At 36.3% G+C, this 19,285-nt stretch overlaps 1 protein-coding gene across 3 annotated transcripts in view; it reads right to left on the reverse strand.

Annotated features, from left to right (window-relative positions):
- Positions 1-19,285, reverse strand: part of SPAG16 (sperm associated antigen 16) — a 359,993-nt gene that overhangs the window by 308,067 nt on the left and 32,641 nt on the right. For all 3 annotated transcript variants that reach the window (XM_033516153.1, XM_015635568.3, XM_033516152.1), the window contains exon 10: positions 2,421-2,551. In XM_033516153.1, coding sequence (XP_033372044.1) covers positions 2,421-2,551 — 131 coding nt within the window. The remainder of the gene's footprint in view (positions 1-2,420; positions 2,552-19,285) is intronic.

Below are 19,285 nucleotides of genomic sequence, written 5' to 3' on the forward strand. Positions count from 1 at the left end.
TTCAGAATTTCTTTAGATGGGCTATTTTTATTTAATTCCCTATACAGATAATTTAATCTAAGTCATTCTTCTTTGAAAAATCTTGATTTATGCATTTAATAACCTGTTGGAAAACTAGATTCAGAACTGAATAGCTGCTGTGTCAAACTAAAAACCAAAAAAACCAAGCTCTGTGTGCCTTAGGATTGGATCCTATAGAATCTAATAAAGTATGAGCTCCATTTGCAGCTCTTCCCCCCAAAAAATTTGCAGCTTCTCTTTTCCCTGAGTTCTCAGTCACCTGCAGCCAAAAGGATCCTAAAAGTGACGTTTTCTTCAACAGAGATCTGTTCTCTTGAAATACATGGGAGCCTCAGGACTTCCTGAGTCTGTTATTCCTCTGTCAAATTTGCTTGAAACTGAGCAGGGTGTTTAAAAAAATACTGTAGGAAACACCATCAAAAAAGGCAAAGCAGGCTACCATAGAGCCTTTAGCACTAACAAGAAAAATAAGACAGTCTCTCTATTCCATCACTTAAAAAGGCTGATTTTAAGATGCAGTATTCAGATAGGAATTTTTTTTTAAATTGAGATATGTTTTAAGGTTTTTTTCAGACATAGATAAATGTGTAGAAACTATGCTCCCCTCCAATGTTCACAGAGACTTTTTTAAGCAAATGAAAAGTTCAGTTGCATTGTTTACATTTTTGCAAGCACATCTTAAAATTCTTGTTCTTTACATGATTTTATATTATTTATATGAAAGAAGCATTTGAGTTATTTTCAGAGCATTATCCCAGACTCTGATTTTCTTTAAAATACATGAAAGTCAACATCATATTTCAGTATATAAAATTAAATACACATCCTCTCTGGCAGGTTTCTTTCAGAATAGTTGTTCAGTATGGTTTCAGTATAGTATAGTTTCTCCAAGCAAGTTCTAAAGTGTTTCCAAGTAAGTTTAAAGACATCCAATTTATTTTTATTCTAGAAAATTGCTTGCTGAAGCGGCAGAGTATCCTTAAGGTGTGATTTCCAGTTATGAATTGCAAAAAATACTCAGAATTTCTCAGCACATTAAGTATCTCTGCTAGCAATAACTAGAAACACTGGATATAAGGATCTACAGGAATGATATAAAAATGTAATTCAAGAAAGAGAAAGAAAACAAGGCATAGTCTTACATGACCATATTTATCTGCTGTTGTTCAGCTACAAAATAATAGAAAAACTTTGTTAGAGATGTCCTTTCCTCACTAACCCACAGCTTCTAATACTTTCAATTACATATTAAATACTTTTAGATTCACAAGTAGTTTGTAACATTCAGAAGTACTTTGCAGCTGAAACCTGGCTTTCTCTACAGGTAAAGGCAGACTTTTAACAAGGCAAACAACAGCAAGGAAATGATGACTTGACCTTCTGCAGCCTGTGATAGCTTGTGCTGCTGCAGCCTGGAAAGGTCACAGCTGGATGCTTATTCCACCCAATTCACCAAAAAACTTGTCCAGTGTGGAATTGTCTTCCTTCTCCAGACTGGTTTTCTTCCTGGTTTGTATTTTTTTACACACACCTGATTCTTGAACCCGATGTCCTCCAGATAAGCCAAAGAACACATTAATATTTGGGTGGACTTGGCCTCCTCCAAGCAGCAGCAGCACAGAAATACCAGCTGCAAGTTCTCTTTTGCACTTAGACCAATATCACAATGTAATCTGGGAGAAAGTTATGCAAACCAGACAGAAACCCAAAACTGAGCATCTGGGAGACTAAGCAGAATCCTGTTCATGAAGGGCAAAGGTCACAGCACTGCAGTAGTAATTTACTGCAAAATGTGGACAGTCACCAAAAGCAAGTGTATGTGACCTCTGCATTATAAGTATTAAATGTGTGCAGATTTTTTTTTAATCTGTTTAAAAATGTATTCAAATTTAGTCCATGTGTCAGAATTGTCACTTTTACTTTTTAAAAAAACACTTTTAGGTTCGTTCTTCTTCAGCTGTAGCTAGCAAGCCCTGAAATATCATTGTTTACAAGCCAATCTAAATTTAAGCTCTTCTGATTTTTGACCCAGGGGAATAAATTGCAATCAAATACAAATTGCAAAAATATTCAGCACTATAATTCAGTTTCCTGGAACCTGAGTTTACAATTATCTCAGGTTTCTGTTTTTATATCTAGTAACCAAATCCCACCTTTCCTACATAAAAGATAAATTTCTATCTGTAAACAGTTCTGCCCAAGTGTTTTACTGTATTTATGCTCCCACTGCATTTCATGATCAGTTTTTCCACTTTCACATCCTTCAGAGAGGACATCCCCTTGACTACTGCTGGTAATTCTTCAGATATTTCCTTACAGTAAATGTTTCTTGATGACCTGTTGAAAAATAAAACTCCACATGTACATAATAAAATTAATCTACTGTTCATGGTTCCTACCAGCTCACTGCGAAGTCGTGCACCTTCAAAATGCTGCTCAGTTGATACTGTCCAGATTTCAGGGACTGAGTGTGTTCTTTGGCATGCTCAAAGAATGGGGTCCCTTCATGATCAACAGGGAACTCTGAATCCTGTAGAAAACCAAAATTATTAATTCGCAGAAATCCTGCATAACTTCATACAACTTACCTATGTATATTACTATTTTGAAAAACCAAATTTATCTTATTTTTCCACTCTTTTTTCTCCCCTATTCTATTTTCATAATGTTTTAAATTGCTGTTGTCCTGATTTTATTAAATTTTGATACATATTAGTAAAGCTCACTGCAGGCAGAACAATTGAACACTAATCATTAGTTCTTTTCAAATTATATCACTATTTAACTGGCCTGACATAAAACACAGGACTAGAATTGGGAAGGTTAATATCAAACCCCTCAGCAAGATTACTGGCATGAGTTATTTCCCATTTTTCCATGCCCTATTTATTTTCTATCCCTGTTTTCCATGGGAGGTTAGCTCCATGAGTTGCATCCAGAGGCAAAGGTGCTGTATTCTTCAAAAGGCCTTTCTTCTAAGTATAATGCCAATTAAAAAGTCAAAATACATGTACTTAATTTATACAGCCTCATTTTCCATTGGTGTAGTTTAAGATATTTCCTAAGATTAATCAGCAGACTAGGAGATTACTAGCTCTAATTAACCAAACTAAATCTGTTTATTAAAAATAGATTGTCATTAAAGAATGTAAAAGGAGGGTAACTGTGCAAAATATATCTTAAAGACTGCACCAGTCATTACAAAACCACTTCCCAATATGCCACAGTTTGCTGAAGATCTGGTTACTGTTTGCAGCATTTTAGGACATCCTGCTGTGAGAAGCTTTAAAGGAGACTGAAATCACTGTACTCTTTAAAATGCCCATCAAACACTAAGATTAAAGAGGGAATAAAATCACTGTATTTTAATATGAAAACACACACACACAGCAGGGATAACCACTAAGTCTTTTTAATATTTGTTTGCACTAAACTTGATAGCAGCCATCCTGTTTCCTGATGATTTCAGGAATGAGCATAAAGCAAACCTCCCAACTACAAAGTAGCAAAAGAATATCTGTTTGTCTTCAATTTCAGAAGCTCTACACACTGAATTGTCCTGCCAGAGTACTATTAACCCAGGCCAAATTTATGAAGAACATTAAGCTTAGATGATGCAATGACTTTATTATCAGTTTGAGCACATCTATTCCAGACACAAGACCTGGAAGATATTTTCCAGTGGACTGTGGCTTCAATAGCAGGCACAGCCTAACAAAACCACTCTAAAATCCATGGAACAGTAGGGACTTTCAATATCTGACTAATATCAGACAACAGTCTTTCTTTTCTGACTGGGGAGGAAGACAGAATCTGGAAATCATGGAGAGCAAATGAACAAAGTCATCCTTTGCTTAATACAGACACTAGCAAGATACCTACCTTTGGAAAAATCAAAAGTAAGAAATATGGAATATTCAGAATTGGAAAATAAATATGTAAGTGCAAATACATAAAGATTACTTTAACCTGGCATTGTTAATCCAGCAAGGAATGTGTTTGTGGCTAATGTTCCACATTTTAACACAACTGCATATCAAGTTCTGACTGTGTCTCAGCTTAATATTCTTGAAGATCTCTGAATGAAGAGAAATCCATAGATTTTGCAAGTTTAGGAACAATTATGATACTTATTATACACACACACTAAAATGAGTAAAGATATTAATTAAAGATATGTGTCAGTACCTCTATGCAACTCTTGGAAGCTTTCTGTACTCCTTGTCGTACCAACTTCTACCTTTCAAGATTTATAAATTTGAACAACTCTGATTATAGCATAACAAAGGCATAAAATCAGCATTCTTTTTGCAAATTGTTCTCATTCACTTTTTGGAACACAACCAGTGAGTAAACACTACCAGACTTACTCATTTCAGAGTGAAACAACCTAGGAAAGACAAGGCTCTCTGAATAGAAGTGACAGGAAGTCTTGCATTCTTCAGTAGGAAAAAATCCCCAGATACTACACCTCAGGAGATAATGCTGTAAATGATTGCTGTAACATTAAAAAAACATAGTAAAAAGAGAATAATATAAAAATATTAGTTTTTCTATAACTTTGTTGTGAGGATCTGAAATATTTCTGGAAGTGTAGCTTTTCAACTATTTGAAGAGGTAATCCTGTATTCTACCAGGGCAGGAGACATGGCCTCAGCTGAGATAATTCATACCTATGGCTCCCACTGGCATCAACAGTGGTCTCACTTGTCTTAGCCAGAAGAAATGCTGATTTCAATAGCTCCCCAGGGAGCACCAGGTAGAAGTCACAGTGTGACTTTTTTCCCCAGACACAAATATTTCTCACTGTGGAATAAATGGGGTATTATTATCCTAAAAACTTGCTACAATAGAACTGTTCAATAACACTTACACAAAGATATCTCCTCTCCCCTAACAGATTTAGGCAATCCAGTTTCATTATTTAATCCTTATCCTATTATTTCCAATTGCTAAATCCTAAGGGTAAAAGAGAAACCATTACACAAGTTGAGACCTTGCATAACAAGGCTTGTGAAACTTTTAGAGGCATTGACTGCAAAGTCTTGATGTTCCTTCAGCATGTGCAAGCCAAAATTCAGGAAAACACCCTGAGTGCTAAGGAGCCAAAGCAATACTGTGGTTTTGTTCACTCCTTTATCTGCTATGTATGGGTCATTTGCACCATTACAAAAATAAAAACCTACCAAGCTTCTCTCTTCTTTTTATCCATATAAAAGAGGAAGCACTTCCTCTTATACCCATATTTTATATATCCATATAAAACACTGCACTTCCTGCCTGTGACATTAAACATCCTATTACTGTATCATCAAAGACAAGGAACAGAACATTCAAAAGAGTATCCTAAGAAAAATCTGTATCAGCCAAAACCCTACTGAATGCACATCCTCAGTCACTGACCAGGGTAAATAAATGGTTCCTGGTCCCTGACCAAACTGTCCCTTTGACAGTATACCCCCTCTGTTATCCAAAATCACAGGTACAACTATCAGCCACTCACAAAAAGTTGCCATGACTCTTGGGCTATTTACACACAGTGTTTCCATAGCTGTCTAAAATATCAGAAGACAGAAGGCTACAGAAGTCAGGATTGTGTGAAGTCATAAAGGCATTTCATGCCTTAAGACCTCACAGGTTCACATACAAAAAACAAACCAGAAGAGAGGAACTTGTCTTTTGTTTGTTGGGGACTTTTTGGTTGCATTCTTTTTTCTTTTAATTTAAGAACCTGAACCATAAGAGGATTCAGTGATTTTCCCCAGATCAAGCTGAAATTCTCTAGGACAGCTTGTAAACTGTATCTTCTGAGTCTCAAACCATTCCTTAATTTCCCCTTATAAGATAAAAAACCTTGTCTTCATGCAAACTGTCAAGCAATCAAGAAAATTTACCCTTAAAGCTATTAGAAATATCTCTTTTCTGTCCTCTCTTAAATTTTTCCAGTAAGACTGCCTTTTCCCTTCCAATAGCAGGGCTCTTCAGAGCAAGTCTACAGCTTTCTTTTTCCTCAAGAAAGACACAAGAGAGACATTTGTCAAAACATACAGAAGGCAATGAACAGATAAGTGGAACTGATGTAAATCATTTCAGAGCTGGGAAAAATGTAGTAGAGTTTAATAGAAAACATCCAAATCAGTTTGTCTAAATCACAGCTTGGCCTTGTCTGTATCATTATTACAGGTGGTGTTAAGTTCCTTCTTAGTCAGATGTTAAAAAATGAAGTCAATTGAAGAAGCAGTTTCACTCTGAAATACTTTAATTCCAAAAGAAAAATAGAGCAATCTTAATGCGAGGCAAAGCCCATCAGACAGCAAATTAGTGAGTGATCACTGTCTTTCAGTGAGGGAGGAGAAGGAGCAACCTTTTCTTTTTGCAAAAATTAATGACCATTATCATCAGCAGTTCCAAACTGAAAGCTGTTAAGGTCATTCTAAGACTGGAGTTCACCCATGCACAAGGAGCACAGTCACAGGTGCTGGTGCATCCATACATTCAATTTAAAAAGCAAATACTAAGTATTTTTTAATTTCTAGCAGAGTATAAAGAAATGAAGGTATGTCATGCACCCACTGAGCAAATGCATCAGTGAAACAGTCAGTAGGCACTGTTGTACAATTAATACTGAAACAACTCAATTTCAAAATGCTCCAGTGTCTATAGTAACCATAATACAACACATTCACACATTATTTTATTATGTTAATCATAATCACAATTATTTTATAAACATCTGCAATGTAAGGAAAGGAAGTTGAAAGAAATAGCAGAGAGTGTAGTAAAACTTTTATTGCCTGCTCCATCTTTCTTGGCTTGCTAATAAAAACCATAAAACTCAGCTACAAAGGTTGTGGCCACATAACTCCTCCTTATTCAGTTTATAACCCTGACATTTTTTTCTTTTTTTAATAAAATAAACATGAAGATAATATGTAATAGGTAGTAAAAGCCAGATTAATTAAAAAAAGGCAATAGTAAAACTGGTCTGTCTTCAAATTCAGGGCTAGTGTAGGTATTCAGACAGTTTGTGAACTGGTGCTAACACTAAATTTGCACTTGAAATTGCTCCTGACAATGTCAGTTTTAAGGCTCTGCCACATCAAGTCAAGCCATTGCCTGTGCAATAAAAAACTAGAAAGCTCTACTACTCAATGTCTAACTGTGCCACAGACACTCAATCACTTTTGGACTAGAGCTCTCATTAGCACTCATTGATAAATACACTGCAATTATTTTCTACTGTCAAAAGGATAAACTTCAAGCTGCTGCACTTCACTGGGTTTGTTTCTTTTACTGCAGCTATTAAAACCAGATTTGATTAGCCAGATATAATTAATAATCAGAGAGGTTTGAAAAACTAAGAGGAAGGATAACAATTATAGAAAGATCCCTCACTGGCAGCAGTTTTCTTCCAGTTTTCAGCACTAGGGCTTGTTTAACTTTATCACCACTATTTCAGAAAGTAACAGCATAAAATGAAAAAAATTTACTCTATGCCAAACATACTGCTCAACACTAAAGAAATAAAACTACTGCAATGTTTTAGCTTCTGCTCAAACTTTAACAGTTCCTTGCAAATGCCCCAGTAAATCACATTTCTCAGTTTAAAGCAACACATCTGTGGCTGATGCTGTTAAGGATGAACATGACACTCCAGTGTGGAGACTGGAACATAATCTGTGTGATAGAGGCACCAGCCCAGTGAGCTGCCCAGAGGACTCAGAGCTTGGAGTCATAGGACAAGCCTGGAAGTGTCCAAGGCCAGGCTGGATGGGACTTGGAGCAACCTGGTCTAGTGCAAGGTGTCCCTGATCATGGCAGGGCATGGAATGAGATGAGTTTTAAGGTCCCTTCCAACCCAAACCTTTCTGTGACCAGAGAACGACGAAACAGCTCCTTGAGCCTTGCTCAGACTGGCCATAGAAGAAGGAGTAGGTTTAAGATGCTCTGCACCCACACTGAGTGGAAGACAAAGGCTTAAGCTTTATAAAGATGAACAGATAATTTCTCCAGAGAAGGAACAATCCTTAAAAAATCTCAAACATTCCTTGAGCACCCATTCTGTGTTCAAAAGGATATCTCTGCTGTACAGAAATACCCCATGTAGCCTTCTTCCAACACCTCTACCATCTCAGCTACATCATCAAGTGTATTTCAACCCCTTCTTTTGATTACTCTTCTCTGTCACAGCAAATTGCATGACCAGTCTCTGCTGAGTCAACAAGATGAGTGAAGAGTCACAGTAACTTATTCCAGAACATGAATGTACAGTAATTCTGTGTGCTAAGTTCAGTTACAATTCCAAGAAAGTGATACAATGACCATCAAACTTTTAATTTAGTACTCCCTCATGATGGGAATTGAGCTTAATACATGCAATTAAAATTAATTTCTTAATTTAAAATTATTACAACTCTAAGATACAAATTCTGAACTAGTACTGATATGTCCAGATTTTAAATATCTACTTCTGGTTACCATTAACAGCACTTATGAATGTAAGTTTATCACATGTGAAAAGATAAATCCAGTATTATTTTACTGCTAGTAATTTCCAGTTTGCCACCCTGATTCTCATCATCATCTCATCACCACATTGTAACAACAGAACACGTTCCTGTGTGGTTTTCAAAACAGCATTACATATCTCACAGGTAATTAAACAATCTGTTCATACAATAGAGATGTACACAGAGCTACGTATATAACTTCATCTTACTTAAACAACGGCAAACACTGTGACAAAATTCAGCTTGATCATTTTGCAAGGAGAAGTAAAACAACATTTATGAAAATGCTGCAATAAATTATCAAGATATGAGGCATGCAGTCGATTTTCATGGCAGTTTTCTAAGTCACAAATAACCATGTGGTGTTCCCTATCCCTTCCTTTAAAAGGCCTATGTTTGAAAAAAGGAAAAAGAAAAAAAAATCAACTAAATTTATGATCAATGTTAAAATAAACAACAGTGCAATAAAATATAGAAACCTCTTCCAATTATAATTTTATCTTGTAGATTTAAATTTTGATTATGGTGCAATTAAACATCAGCAATATTTTAAGCTATAGCAGCACTTTCTGCATATGCCACACAATTTATCATGTTAAAGAGGCAATGCTGATTAAATGGCAGACATCAAGTTACTTCAGTTTTCTGACATACTCCAAAATACATTGCAATATTATCTTTTTATATATATATATTTTATTTTCATAGTGATTAATGTGAATTTTCACTACCACAGAAGTATCCCACTGTAGAATCAACTACAAAATCCAGATGCTTTCTTGATTTTCTCCAAGAAAACATCAGTACAACCAATACAAAACTATCCATTCATCCACAGACGTTCCAGAGGACAACTCAGCTGAATTCATTTTGATTCCTAAAACATGTACTGTGAAAGACTGTAGAAAAGTATTTTTTTTTTAAATTTCTTGTTACATGATCTCACCTGCACCTCTAACAAGAAAAAATATCTGCTCCCAAAGGCTCTCCTATCATTAATAATATCCAAACATAGATGCTAAGGGTGCAAATAAGATCTAAATTCTGCTGTTCTTTTATTAATTTTTCACATATTAACAAACAAGTTTTATTTTTCCTCAAATTACTGTTCTGCTTCTCATGCACTGTCGGGAAGCTCTGAAACTGTGTTTGCATTCTCAGTAGCCTGGATACACTAATTTCTGCCAGGGCCAAAATACCCACTGTAATCATCTCAATAACTGTTATAAGGCACCCAGGGTTTACAGAGGTCCATACATCACTACAATGAACGGGTAAACACATTCAGGGGCCATTAGTTATTGATTTATTTGTAATTATGCCTTACAGATGCCGTCCATGCTCCCCCCCCTTGGCTGTTCATCATCCTGACTCCATTTCAGGACAGCCAGTAACCATTATCCCAAGCTCCACATAATGAGAAATAATGAAAACAATGCAGTAAGAGTACTCTGACATGCAGGTACAAAGCTATCAGCTTGTCAATACTGCAGAGAAATGGATTCTTTATTATAAAGAGCTAATTAATTGATTACTGTACTTGTAAGCAATAAGTACTTTATCAAACAGTGATAAAGCTGGTTATCTATCACTGTTAACCACCAGAAATATTTTCAGCACTGCAGGAAGTGGAAACAGCAGAACATAAAAGAGGTACTGCCAGGCTGACTTCACAAACATGCCAGTAGTGAAACTGCAACTGGTAAAAAGTGCCTTAAGGTGTGATGAAGTCAGTCTGCTCTAGATTCAGCAAGGCAGATTATTAAACCAGACCCAAAATGTCTGTAATTGATTTTGGACCACATAAAATCCAGGCCTCTGCACTTCCTTCAACTAAATTTCTACTTGAGCTAGACACAGCTTTAAAAAAACCATTATTTAGAAATTGTCAATTTTTTCAAGACTGAAGGACTGACTGTAACTGCCAGTATGTTTGTGAAATGCCTAACCACATTCTCTATTAAAAAACAACTATATTTCTAACCCACAATGTCCTTAGATCCAATTTTCATCTACTAAATTCTATTATTCTTCTGTCTGCTAAGTAAACACTGCTATTAAGAGTACATTTTGTCCCCTTTGTCACAGTCAATGATGAAGAATGCCCTAATTAAGCCTGTTCTAGTTGAAGATTACCCTGCTCATTGCAGAAGGCTGGACTAAATAGCCTTTAAAGGTCCCTTCAAAGCCAAACTATTCTGTGAACTTTAAAAGCAAAGTAAAAAAGCATATTTTTGCTTCTCTTTTGTTTACCAAGTGATCCAGACTTCCCCTCCTCTTTTCTTGGTCTCTTCATGGTAAAAGACCTCACCAGTGTGTCATTTGAAAAATTTATCAGTAACTCTAACTCAAACACAAATCAGATTTGTAAGATTCTTTTTTTTTACCACAAGTCATATATAAAAATGCTAAATAGTTTATAAGAAAAAAAAAAAATCTCTGAATACATTTGATTATTCTCCATTTAAGGCTTCATGTCAGAATTCAACATTTTAGTAACATTATTTATGTTGATTTTGTACAATTCTACAGCTGTATCTTCTACAATCACAGGATAATTTGTATTGATAATAGTGCTGATTATTTCTAGTTTTCAGTTCTATTATTTTGTTTCTCTGTTTCTTGAGTCACTTTTTACATCTTAAATACAATTTTGAAAGTAACCACAGATTGCTGGCACAATCCCCCTGCAACAATTTCTTACAAAGGAAGCAGACAAAAAACCAGAAGGAGTTTATCACCACCTGACTCCCAAGTTACAAAATTGAAACACTGAGCTTTCAAGTGGGATAGCAGAAACTACAAGTTTTTATTCAATTCTTGAAACCTAGCCCATGTACTCTCAATAGAAAGGCAATTTGTTCATGTGAGTTAGGACAGATGGCATGGGGACCTAAAATGAATTTACTCTGAAAAACAGCAATTGTTTATCCAATGGATCTGTTCTTTTTCTGTATTCGACATTATATATCCTTAGTAGGAATGTAAGTAGCAGTTTATATTGCTTTTTATTACCATTAGCCCCTCAAACCCACACAAGTTTGAGATGGAACTAGGGGCTATTTTGTCTTTTTTTTTTTTTTGGTCTCTGTCCAAACCTGTTCATATACAGAAGTTCTCTGCTCCATCCTCTCTGGCCAAGTCAGCAGGAATATCTAAAATCAATTCTCCCCAGCTGTTCATCCCTGGACAGATTCAAGACAACTTGCAATTTCATTCTAAATTTAGGCACTTGGGCACTGCCATAACAGCTGCAAAGCTTTTATTGGAGATGTTAAATTTCACTCTGCAATAGCTTACAGCACAGGGTGAGTGTGAAGAATGTCCTTTACTAATTTTTAAGACTGCTATATATCAATATTTCTATGTGAGGGTGATGGTACAGCCAGGATTGAGACACAAGTGGGTAAAACCCCACAGAATTCACTGGCCACAGTTTTCAGCCTGACGCTTGAAGAGACACCACCAGAAATATACAACAGAAATACCCAGAAAAAAAATTACCATTTGTCTGATCACAGGCTGCATCCCCCACTCTAATTCATGGGCCATTACTAGAGATAACTCTGGATAAAATAATTTTAGGAAAACTAAAGATAATCTGGAGGTAAGAGGAGTGAGATGCTAGTGGAAAAAGCAGCCTTAGAAGCAAACACTCCAAGGAATTCTGAAGTAAGGCCTAGCAGCATAAAAAAATCAGTTGAAAGTAAAATCAAATAAGTAAATGCTGCAAACAGGGCATACCTCCCTGCTTTTTATGAAAGTACATTTTCAATTTATTTTAACTATCCTTATATCTTAAATTATTATTTTTGTTTCCTCCATCTACTCCTCTAGCAAAGGCTGCTTCTGACTTTCCCAACTCTTGAGTACTTACAGAGTTTCAAACTCATCCTTGCTCCCTGATTCCCTGCCCATACATGCCTAACTGCCCTTTGAGTGTGCCTGAACAGGGAGGATTCTCTCTTATCCACTGCAGTAATATACAGAGAAATGTAATTAATGCTAGACCTGAATTTCACTCCAACTTGCATTGTACGAAATAAACTATTTTAGTAAATGTCCAGGTCCTACCTCATCTTCATGGCACCTTTCTCTGTGATTTTAGGGGAAGTTTTAGGGTAACAATTCACTTTAACACATTCTTCTTTAGAGCTAACCCAAGTGGAAAGGAGTAGGCAAATTACATTTCCCTTGCAATGTTCTTCCTGTATCAGAAATCCTATCATTCTTCGTTGATTTCACACAAATTCCACTACCCCTTTCCACACACAATTAACTTGCCTTTTTTCCCCCCTCTACTATCTGTCCTCTAAAACTCTAAATCATTATCTTCTCTCCCCTTATTTATGATCTAGAATCTGTATCATTCTTTCTTGACTTACAGTTCAGTCATCTGCCATGTTCTTACTGAACTTTCACTCTTATTTCCTTTCCAGCTTCCATGCATTCCTAGGTACTTATATGCTGTGTGGAATATTCTGTGGAACATAATTATTCCAGTTATGCACAAAGAGATAACCTGCACTGCCACATTTCCCGTTTTAAGTCCCACTCCCACTAGCATGCATTTCAAATGATCTGCCTTATCTGTCAGCTCCTTCTTTAATCCTTCATTTCTACCCTCAGTTGTCACATAAACACCTCATTTGTTGTTCTTGTGCTTCTGCCTCCTCTCTGCAGGTATTGAAGGCGGTATTTGGCAAGAGTAAAACTGGAAAACCACCACCACATTTTCTACTCGAAGGAACTGCAGTTACTAAAAGCATTTAAAGATGTTTTTAAACGACTTTCCTATGTGATCACAGCTATTACCGCACATCAGATACAAGGTCTGTAATGTTTAAGCCATAAACTGCACCACTGGATTGCCTTTGTACTTGCCCTGAAGGAAATCCTAATAAAGTCTCCAACTTCCAGCTCCTAACTGATGAAAAATTCAGTAATACTCTGCCTCCAGACCAGATGGAGAATTTGACTGGAATCACACTGGCAATTTCTTAAGACATTAAAGATCCTCTTTTTTTGTTGTTGTACTGTGGAATAAAATAGAGGCCCCATTCAGGACTGCAGTTCAACTGCATAAAGTAATGCTTACAAACACATCAAGCAGCATTCCTCTCAATTTCTATCATTACCACAATTAAAGGTACACATCCTTATTCTGGAGTGGAAAAAAAACTTACACTTAATATATACTGGTAATGAATTCCAAAAAGGGACCATTCTCTCAGGATTATATTCTGACCAGTAGCATCTTAAAACTATTTTATTTATTCAGAACAAAAACATTTAGAAGAAAACACATTTTGAAATTAAGAAACCTCTTATAAAAACACCCATTCTACATTCAATTCCTAACAAACTATCCAGAAAGACTATTAAGACAAAAAACTTCCCTGGTGCCAAGTCTTGTATTGGATTGCAGATGTTTTACTGCACTGAGGGGACCCTATAGTGAAATTCAAGGGATTTGATGCCTCTTTTTAGTCAGAAATCATAATAAGTAAATAAATAATGTTGCAAGAGCATAATTAATAGAGGTTAATTAATCATGTTTGAGAAGCAGGGTCCTAACTCCATCTTTCTATGCATAAATTAAGCTATGTTGGATTTTTTCACCCAAGATATTACTGCTAATAAGAACACACTTTTTGTGTGTGTTTGTAACCTCAGTAGTGCTTAGTCACATTTCTGGACACTTCTATCAAACTGATGGGTTCAGTCTCTCCAAAAATTTCCTTTTCTAACTCAGAATCTAAAGAAAATGTAAAGAACAAAGCAGAACATGCATTGCTAAAATTACAGAAAATCAAAATCACTTGAAAATTTCAGGGTTTTTTCTTCTTAATTAGAGGATGCAAACATTTCAGTCATAAAATTACACAAAAGACATGAGGATGAAACAGCACAGATTTGCCTGGATATTTCCTCAGAGGGCTGGGGGGAAGAAACAACCACAAAGAGAAAACTTCAAAGTAACAGCTGAGAGCAGCAGTTCAAATTTCTACAGAAAAAAACACTTGATGGAAAGTCTAGGTATGTAACCAACTTTTTTTGCACTGACACCTACAACATATAAATATATATATGTGTGTGTGTGTGTGTGTGTGGACTTGCAGCTTGCATGCACACATCAGCAGAAAGGTAAAATGCAGTGATTCACAGAGCACTAAGTCTTTATCACAGCAGTAGAATTACAGCTTTCTCCAACCCAAACACAGCCTTGCTGCATTACCTGAGCAGAACTGGAGAAAACCCTTCCACACAATGTTTAGAGGGTAACTGTAAAAGAAGTGCACAGTCTGAAAGTCCTCTGCAGAGGCAGACAAATTCTGACCATTGCTCAATAAACTTACACTTCTTGAACTTACTGAATTCCTCTACAATTCCAGCAGCATTCTGTCTCAGTTATAGAAAGGCTGTCAGGATTCTGAAGAATCATCACAAAGTTGAAATTCCCCCCAGAAATTGATATTTACTCTGAAGTGAATGGGAAAAGATTTCCTGGAATGTACTGATCTAAGATCCTGTGCCTCACACATGCTAATGCAGCCCCAGCTTCCCTGGCACTGAAGAGCGTGGATTTGAACCCACAGCCACCCTGCCCACTTCATCATTCCAGGAGAAAACAAGAACCACCAAATCCAAACAAAGAATCCACCAAATGGATTCTTTTCTCCAAAGAATGGAAGAAGAAGGGAGAAAAGAAAATAGTGGCAAGGAATTGGAACCTCGCCATTGGCAACATTATATCTGTTTGACTGATTATTATGGTACTAATTACCAGAGGAAATTAATTTACAGTGCACCACTATATAATGTTAGCTGACTCTAAACAGAAGCTGGCTATTTATGCTTAGAAAATTTATTAGACAGTATTATCTGCCCAGTCGTAGCACATAAGCCTTAAATTCTCAAAAGCATTTAGGCATCTAATGTACCTTCAACTCAATCCAATGATTCCATGACCTATTCCTACTAACTTCCATGGCAGGGAACCTGGACACCTTTGCAGAGCTTTAAATACTAGTATCTCCTAAATGTATAGACAATATTTTGAGAAATAGAAAACAAAAAACAAACCTGAAAGGTTGAAACCCCTTGGTAAATGACATTCAATGATTGCTTGTGCAGCTATAAGACAATGCAGACTACAAGTACATCAACCTCTCACAGGCACATAGTTGTGTAGCTAAAAATAATAGGTAACTTAGAGTTGATACAGACTCACCAAAAAGAGAGCACTAATAAAATCAAACCTCAGCTGTGTGATGACTGGAACAATCCAATGACACACTAAGGTGATGCTCAAATATACTTGGCTGCAAAGAGGGGCAAAAAGGTCACCCTGTCCTTGCTTCCTCTCATTATCTTTGTTACAGTAACTTCTGACAGGAAATTCACAATGAATTAATTCAGTTAGCAAAAAGATCTTTAAAAGTAATAAACTCAGGATTTGTAATGTCAGGAACAACACAGACACCTCCAAATATCTAATTTAAAAGCTTTCCTGATGTTCCTAGATTATATAAAAACCCAAACTTTTTATTACAAAGAAACAGAAAAGGACCACTTCCAAAGGTGTAAAATGCTAGCCAGCCTGGAGCCTTGCAGAGTAGCTGACACAGCTGATAAGAATAGTCCCCTGCACAGGTGTTAGCATGTTCTGACTAAGCTCCCAGCCACAGCCTTGGCACAGCCAGCCTCTTTTACTGCCACTGAGGCTCTCCACTCATACACATAACCAGATGGTGGCTGGAAGCTTCCTCAATGTGTACCCTGACAAAAATGGAAATAAACTACACAGACTGTAAAGAGCTCCTTGCTATGACTCCCAGACCAAAAACCAGTGAACTTAGCACCAAGGCTAACAATATATGTGAGTGTGTTAGCTTGTGTGGTTGTGTTTTTAAAAACAATACAGGAGTAAGAAATACAACACAGGACCTCTCCAATTATCCTTAAATGTGCTGCAAATATTGTCAGCCTTCCCCCCTCACTATTTTTATAAACTGTGTAATAAAACAATAAATACATAATTGGCTGTCTTTGTTCTATTAAAATAGAACAAAACTTTATAAATAAACAATTAAGCCAACAAAGCCCTATCAGCTTCTCTTCATTGTTACTTCCCAAATTATTTTAGCTTGGGTGAATTTTTGAAATCAAAGCAAGCCTGCACACACTGCTCTTCACAGCTTCAGTGGCAGGCAGGAATTGGTCATGAACTATGAGTTTGGGGGGGCAGGATCAGAGCAAGGGAAGTTCAGCCAACAACAGAACAGGAGCAGCAGAATAAATAGCTGCCAAAGCCTGGAACTCATGAGAGCATCTCTTTCCAATTATTATTGTTTGGACAAAACCAATCACTCAACAACTGACTGTACATCAAAAAATCCAGGTAAAATATACTCAAAATCAGGACCCCTCTCTCCAAGGATAATTTTTTTAAAGATCTCTCCTGTTTAATCTATTTTCATTGCTATTTTTCTCATTTGCAATATTGAAAAACCAAGGGCAGTATCTTCACATTAACCAACCCTGTGATGTCTGTCAAAACATACAATTGGAGTGTTGTTAAGTATTACATTAGCATGGCTGTGTGCTGCTCTTTGATTATTTGTTTGCTGGATTCAAGCAAGGGCATGTACATCTTGTAGCACAGAACAATTTCTACACAGAGTGTGAAGGAGGCCTGTGAATTCCTAAACTATTGCTAACATCTTTTCCAGACTGAGACATGTCACAATTATATGCATTGTTCCTACATAACCTACAAGAGTTAAGTAGTCTAAACAGAATTTTTTTAAAAAAATTGTAATTATTATACATCAGAAATGTGGAAATATAGTGTATACATTTTCACATTAATAAGTACCACTGGTAAAATAATTTTTTAATGACTAAATATTTTTAAAATACTATTAACTGTGATTTTGCATAGTGATTTTTTTCTTGCTTATCTCTTTTTTTTTGTGGGAATGAACTCTGGAGAGATTTACATCACAGAAAATCTCAGTTTTTGTTTTACTGCTTCAAGGGAACAATTTCTTTGCAGGTGCTACAGAAACATGGGGGAGGTTTGCTTTCTACAGTGAGTGAAGCATTCCTGCAAAAACAGAAAACAGCTTCAGATTTCTGGTAAAATATAAATGTCTGATTGGCTGATCTGCTTTGCTTAATTTACAGTATACAGCACATTAGGTAAAAATTTAGAAATAAAAAATACAGAACTATGGTGTAAAACATACAAAAGAAATGCAAACTGAAACTGTCCACTGAGTATCTGCTGTCACATCAGCATGGTGTGGCCTTTGTTCTGAGTAACAGAACTCTGTAAGCAGGATTTCAAACTTGTGTGTTCAAACTTTGCAATTCAGCACCTTAACTGAAAGGATTTCGAGAATTTACAAAGAGAGCAGAGGTAGGAAAGAGAAGGGGAGCTGCTAGGGAGGAGAGAGGACTTCAGAGAGGAAACAGGAGAAAAGCATTCTTCTGAATGAGCTGTGAAACCACTTGACTCGTTCTGCTTTTCAGCTCCCAAAACCAAGCTCAGAGATCATGGCCAAACTCCGCAGTGAGACATGAAACTGTACTTCTGAAAAAACAGATTTGCAATATGAGAAGATTAGTAATGAGTCCACAAAACTGCTTAGCAGTTGTGCTTTACAAAGTGGCTGCATGTAGTGGCAACTAATGAGTGGCAACTAATGAGTGGCAAATCTGGATTGCCTTTGTTGTCTGAACATCAGATGAATTATTTCTGTTCCTCTGGAGTAAAAGCCAACCTTTTCAGACATCATTCCAGGATGGGTTCCAGCAGAAATCTGCCCAACCTCAGCCTCCCTGCTGACAGAGGTTGCACTTTGCTTACTGCATGTAAGAGCAGGTAACATCAACTAATCCATGATTATACAACAACAACTTGTAATCATGATCAAACCTGTCAGGCCTAGATTGGAACTGGAAATCCAATTACAAAGAGGCTTGTGACCCATTAACATTATCCTCACATTGTGACACTCCAATGAAACAGCATCACCTTTTCTAGAGGAAACACACTGATTATTAATTCATAAACTGTTTGGAGTAAAGACTTAGTATTTTATTTCATTTTATTGTATTCAAACAGAAACAATTAAGATTTTACATTCCACTCCCAGAAGTGCTGTTTGAATATAGAAGACAAACAACCCTGAACACTGTGAGCAGTGCCAGAGCTCTTAGGGTATGTTAGAGATTTGTTACCATGAAAACTAAATGCTAATGCTGAATTTCATTCTCCTTAAAGTGATGTTGACATATGCAAAGGCTTTGTTTAAATATTGGAAAAAAAGATTGAAACGCCAAAATCCATAACTTACTACAGAATTGTTAATTTAAAATATAAATACCACAGTCAGCACCTGAGCCTTTCCCTCCAGATTTTGGGGGTCTGAGCACTTACTTCATATTTCAATCACATGTCACTAATTTGAAAGGGATCTAGTTTTATCCATTAATAATTTTGACTGAACTACATTAAAATGGAAAAAAAACAACAACAAAAAAAAAAAACAACAACAAAAAACCCAATTAGTATTAAGTTTGGCCTCATTTAATCTACTTTTTTTGTGTAAGTATATCAAACAGTATTTCATATATTGCCTTTTCAGCCAAATCCCTGAACACCAAGCTAAGGTTAATTGCTGAACTGTAGACTACTTCTGGAAGAATACACCTTTAAAAATAGTGGTAATTATTTACCTAGT

This window comes from Parus major, chromosome 7, assembly GCF_001522545.3.
Source record: "Parus major isolate Abel chromosome 7, Parus_major1.1, whole genome shotgun sequence".
In the NCBI taxonomy this organism is placed as follows: domain Eukaryota; kingdom Metazoa; phylum Chordata; class Aves; order Passeriformes; family Paridae; genus Parus; species Parus major.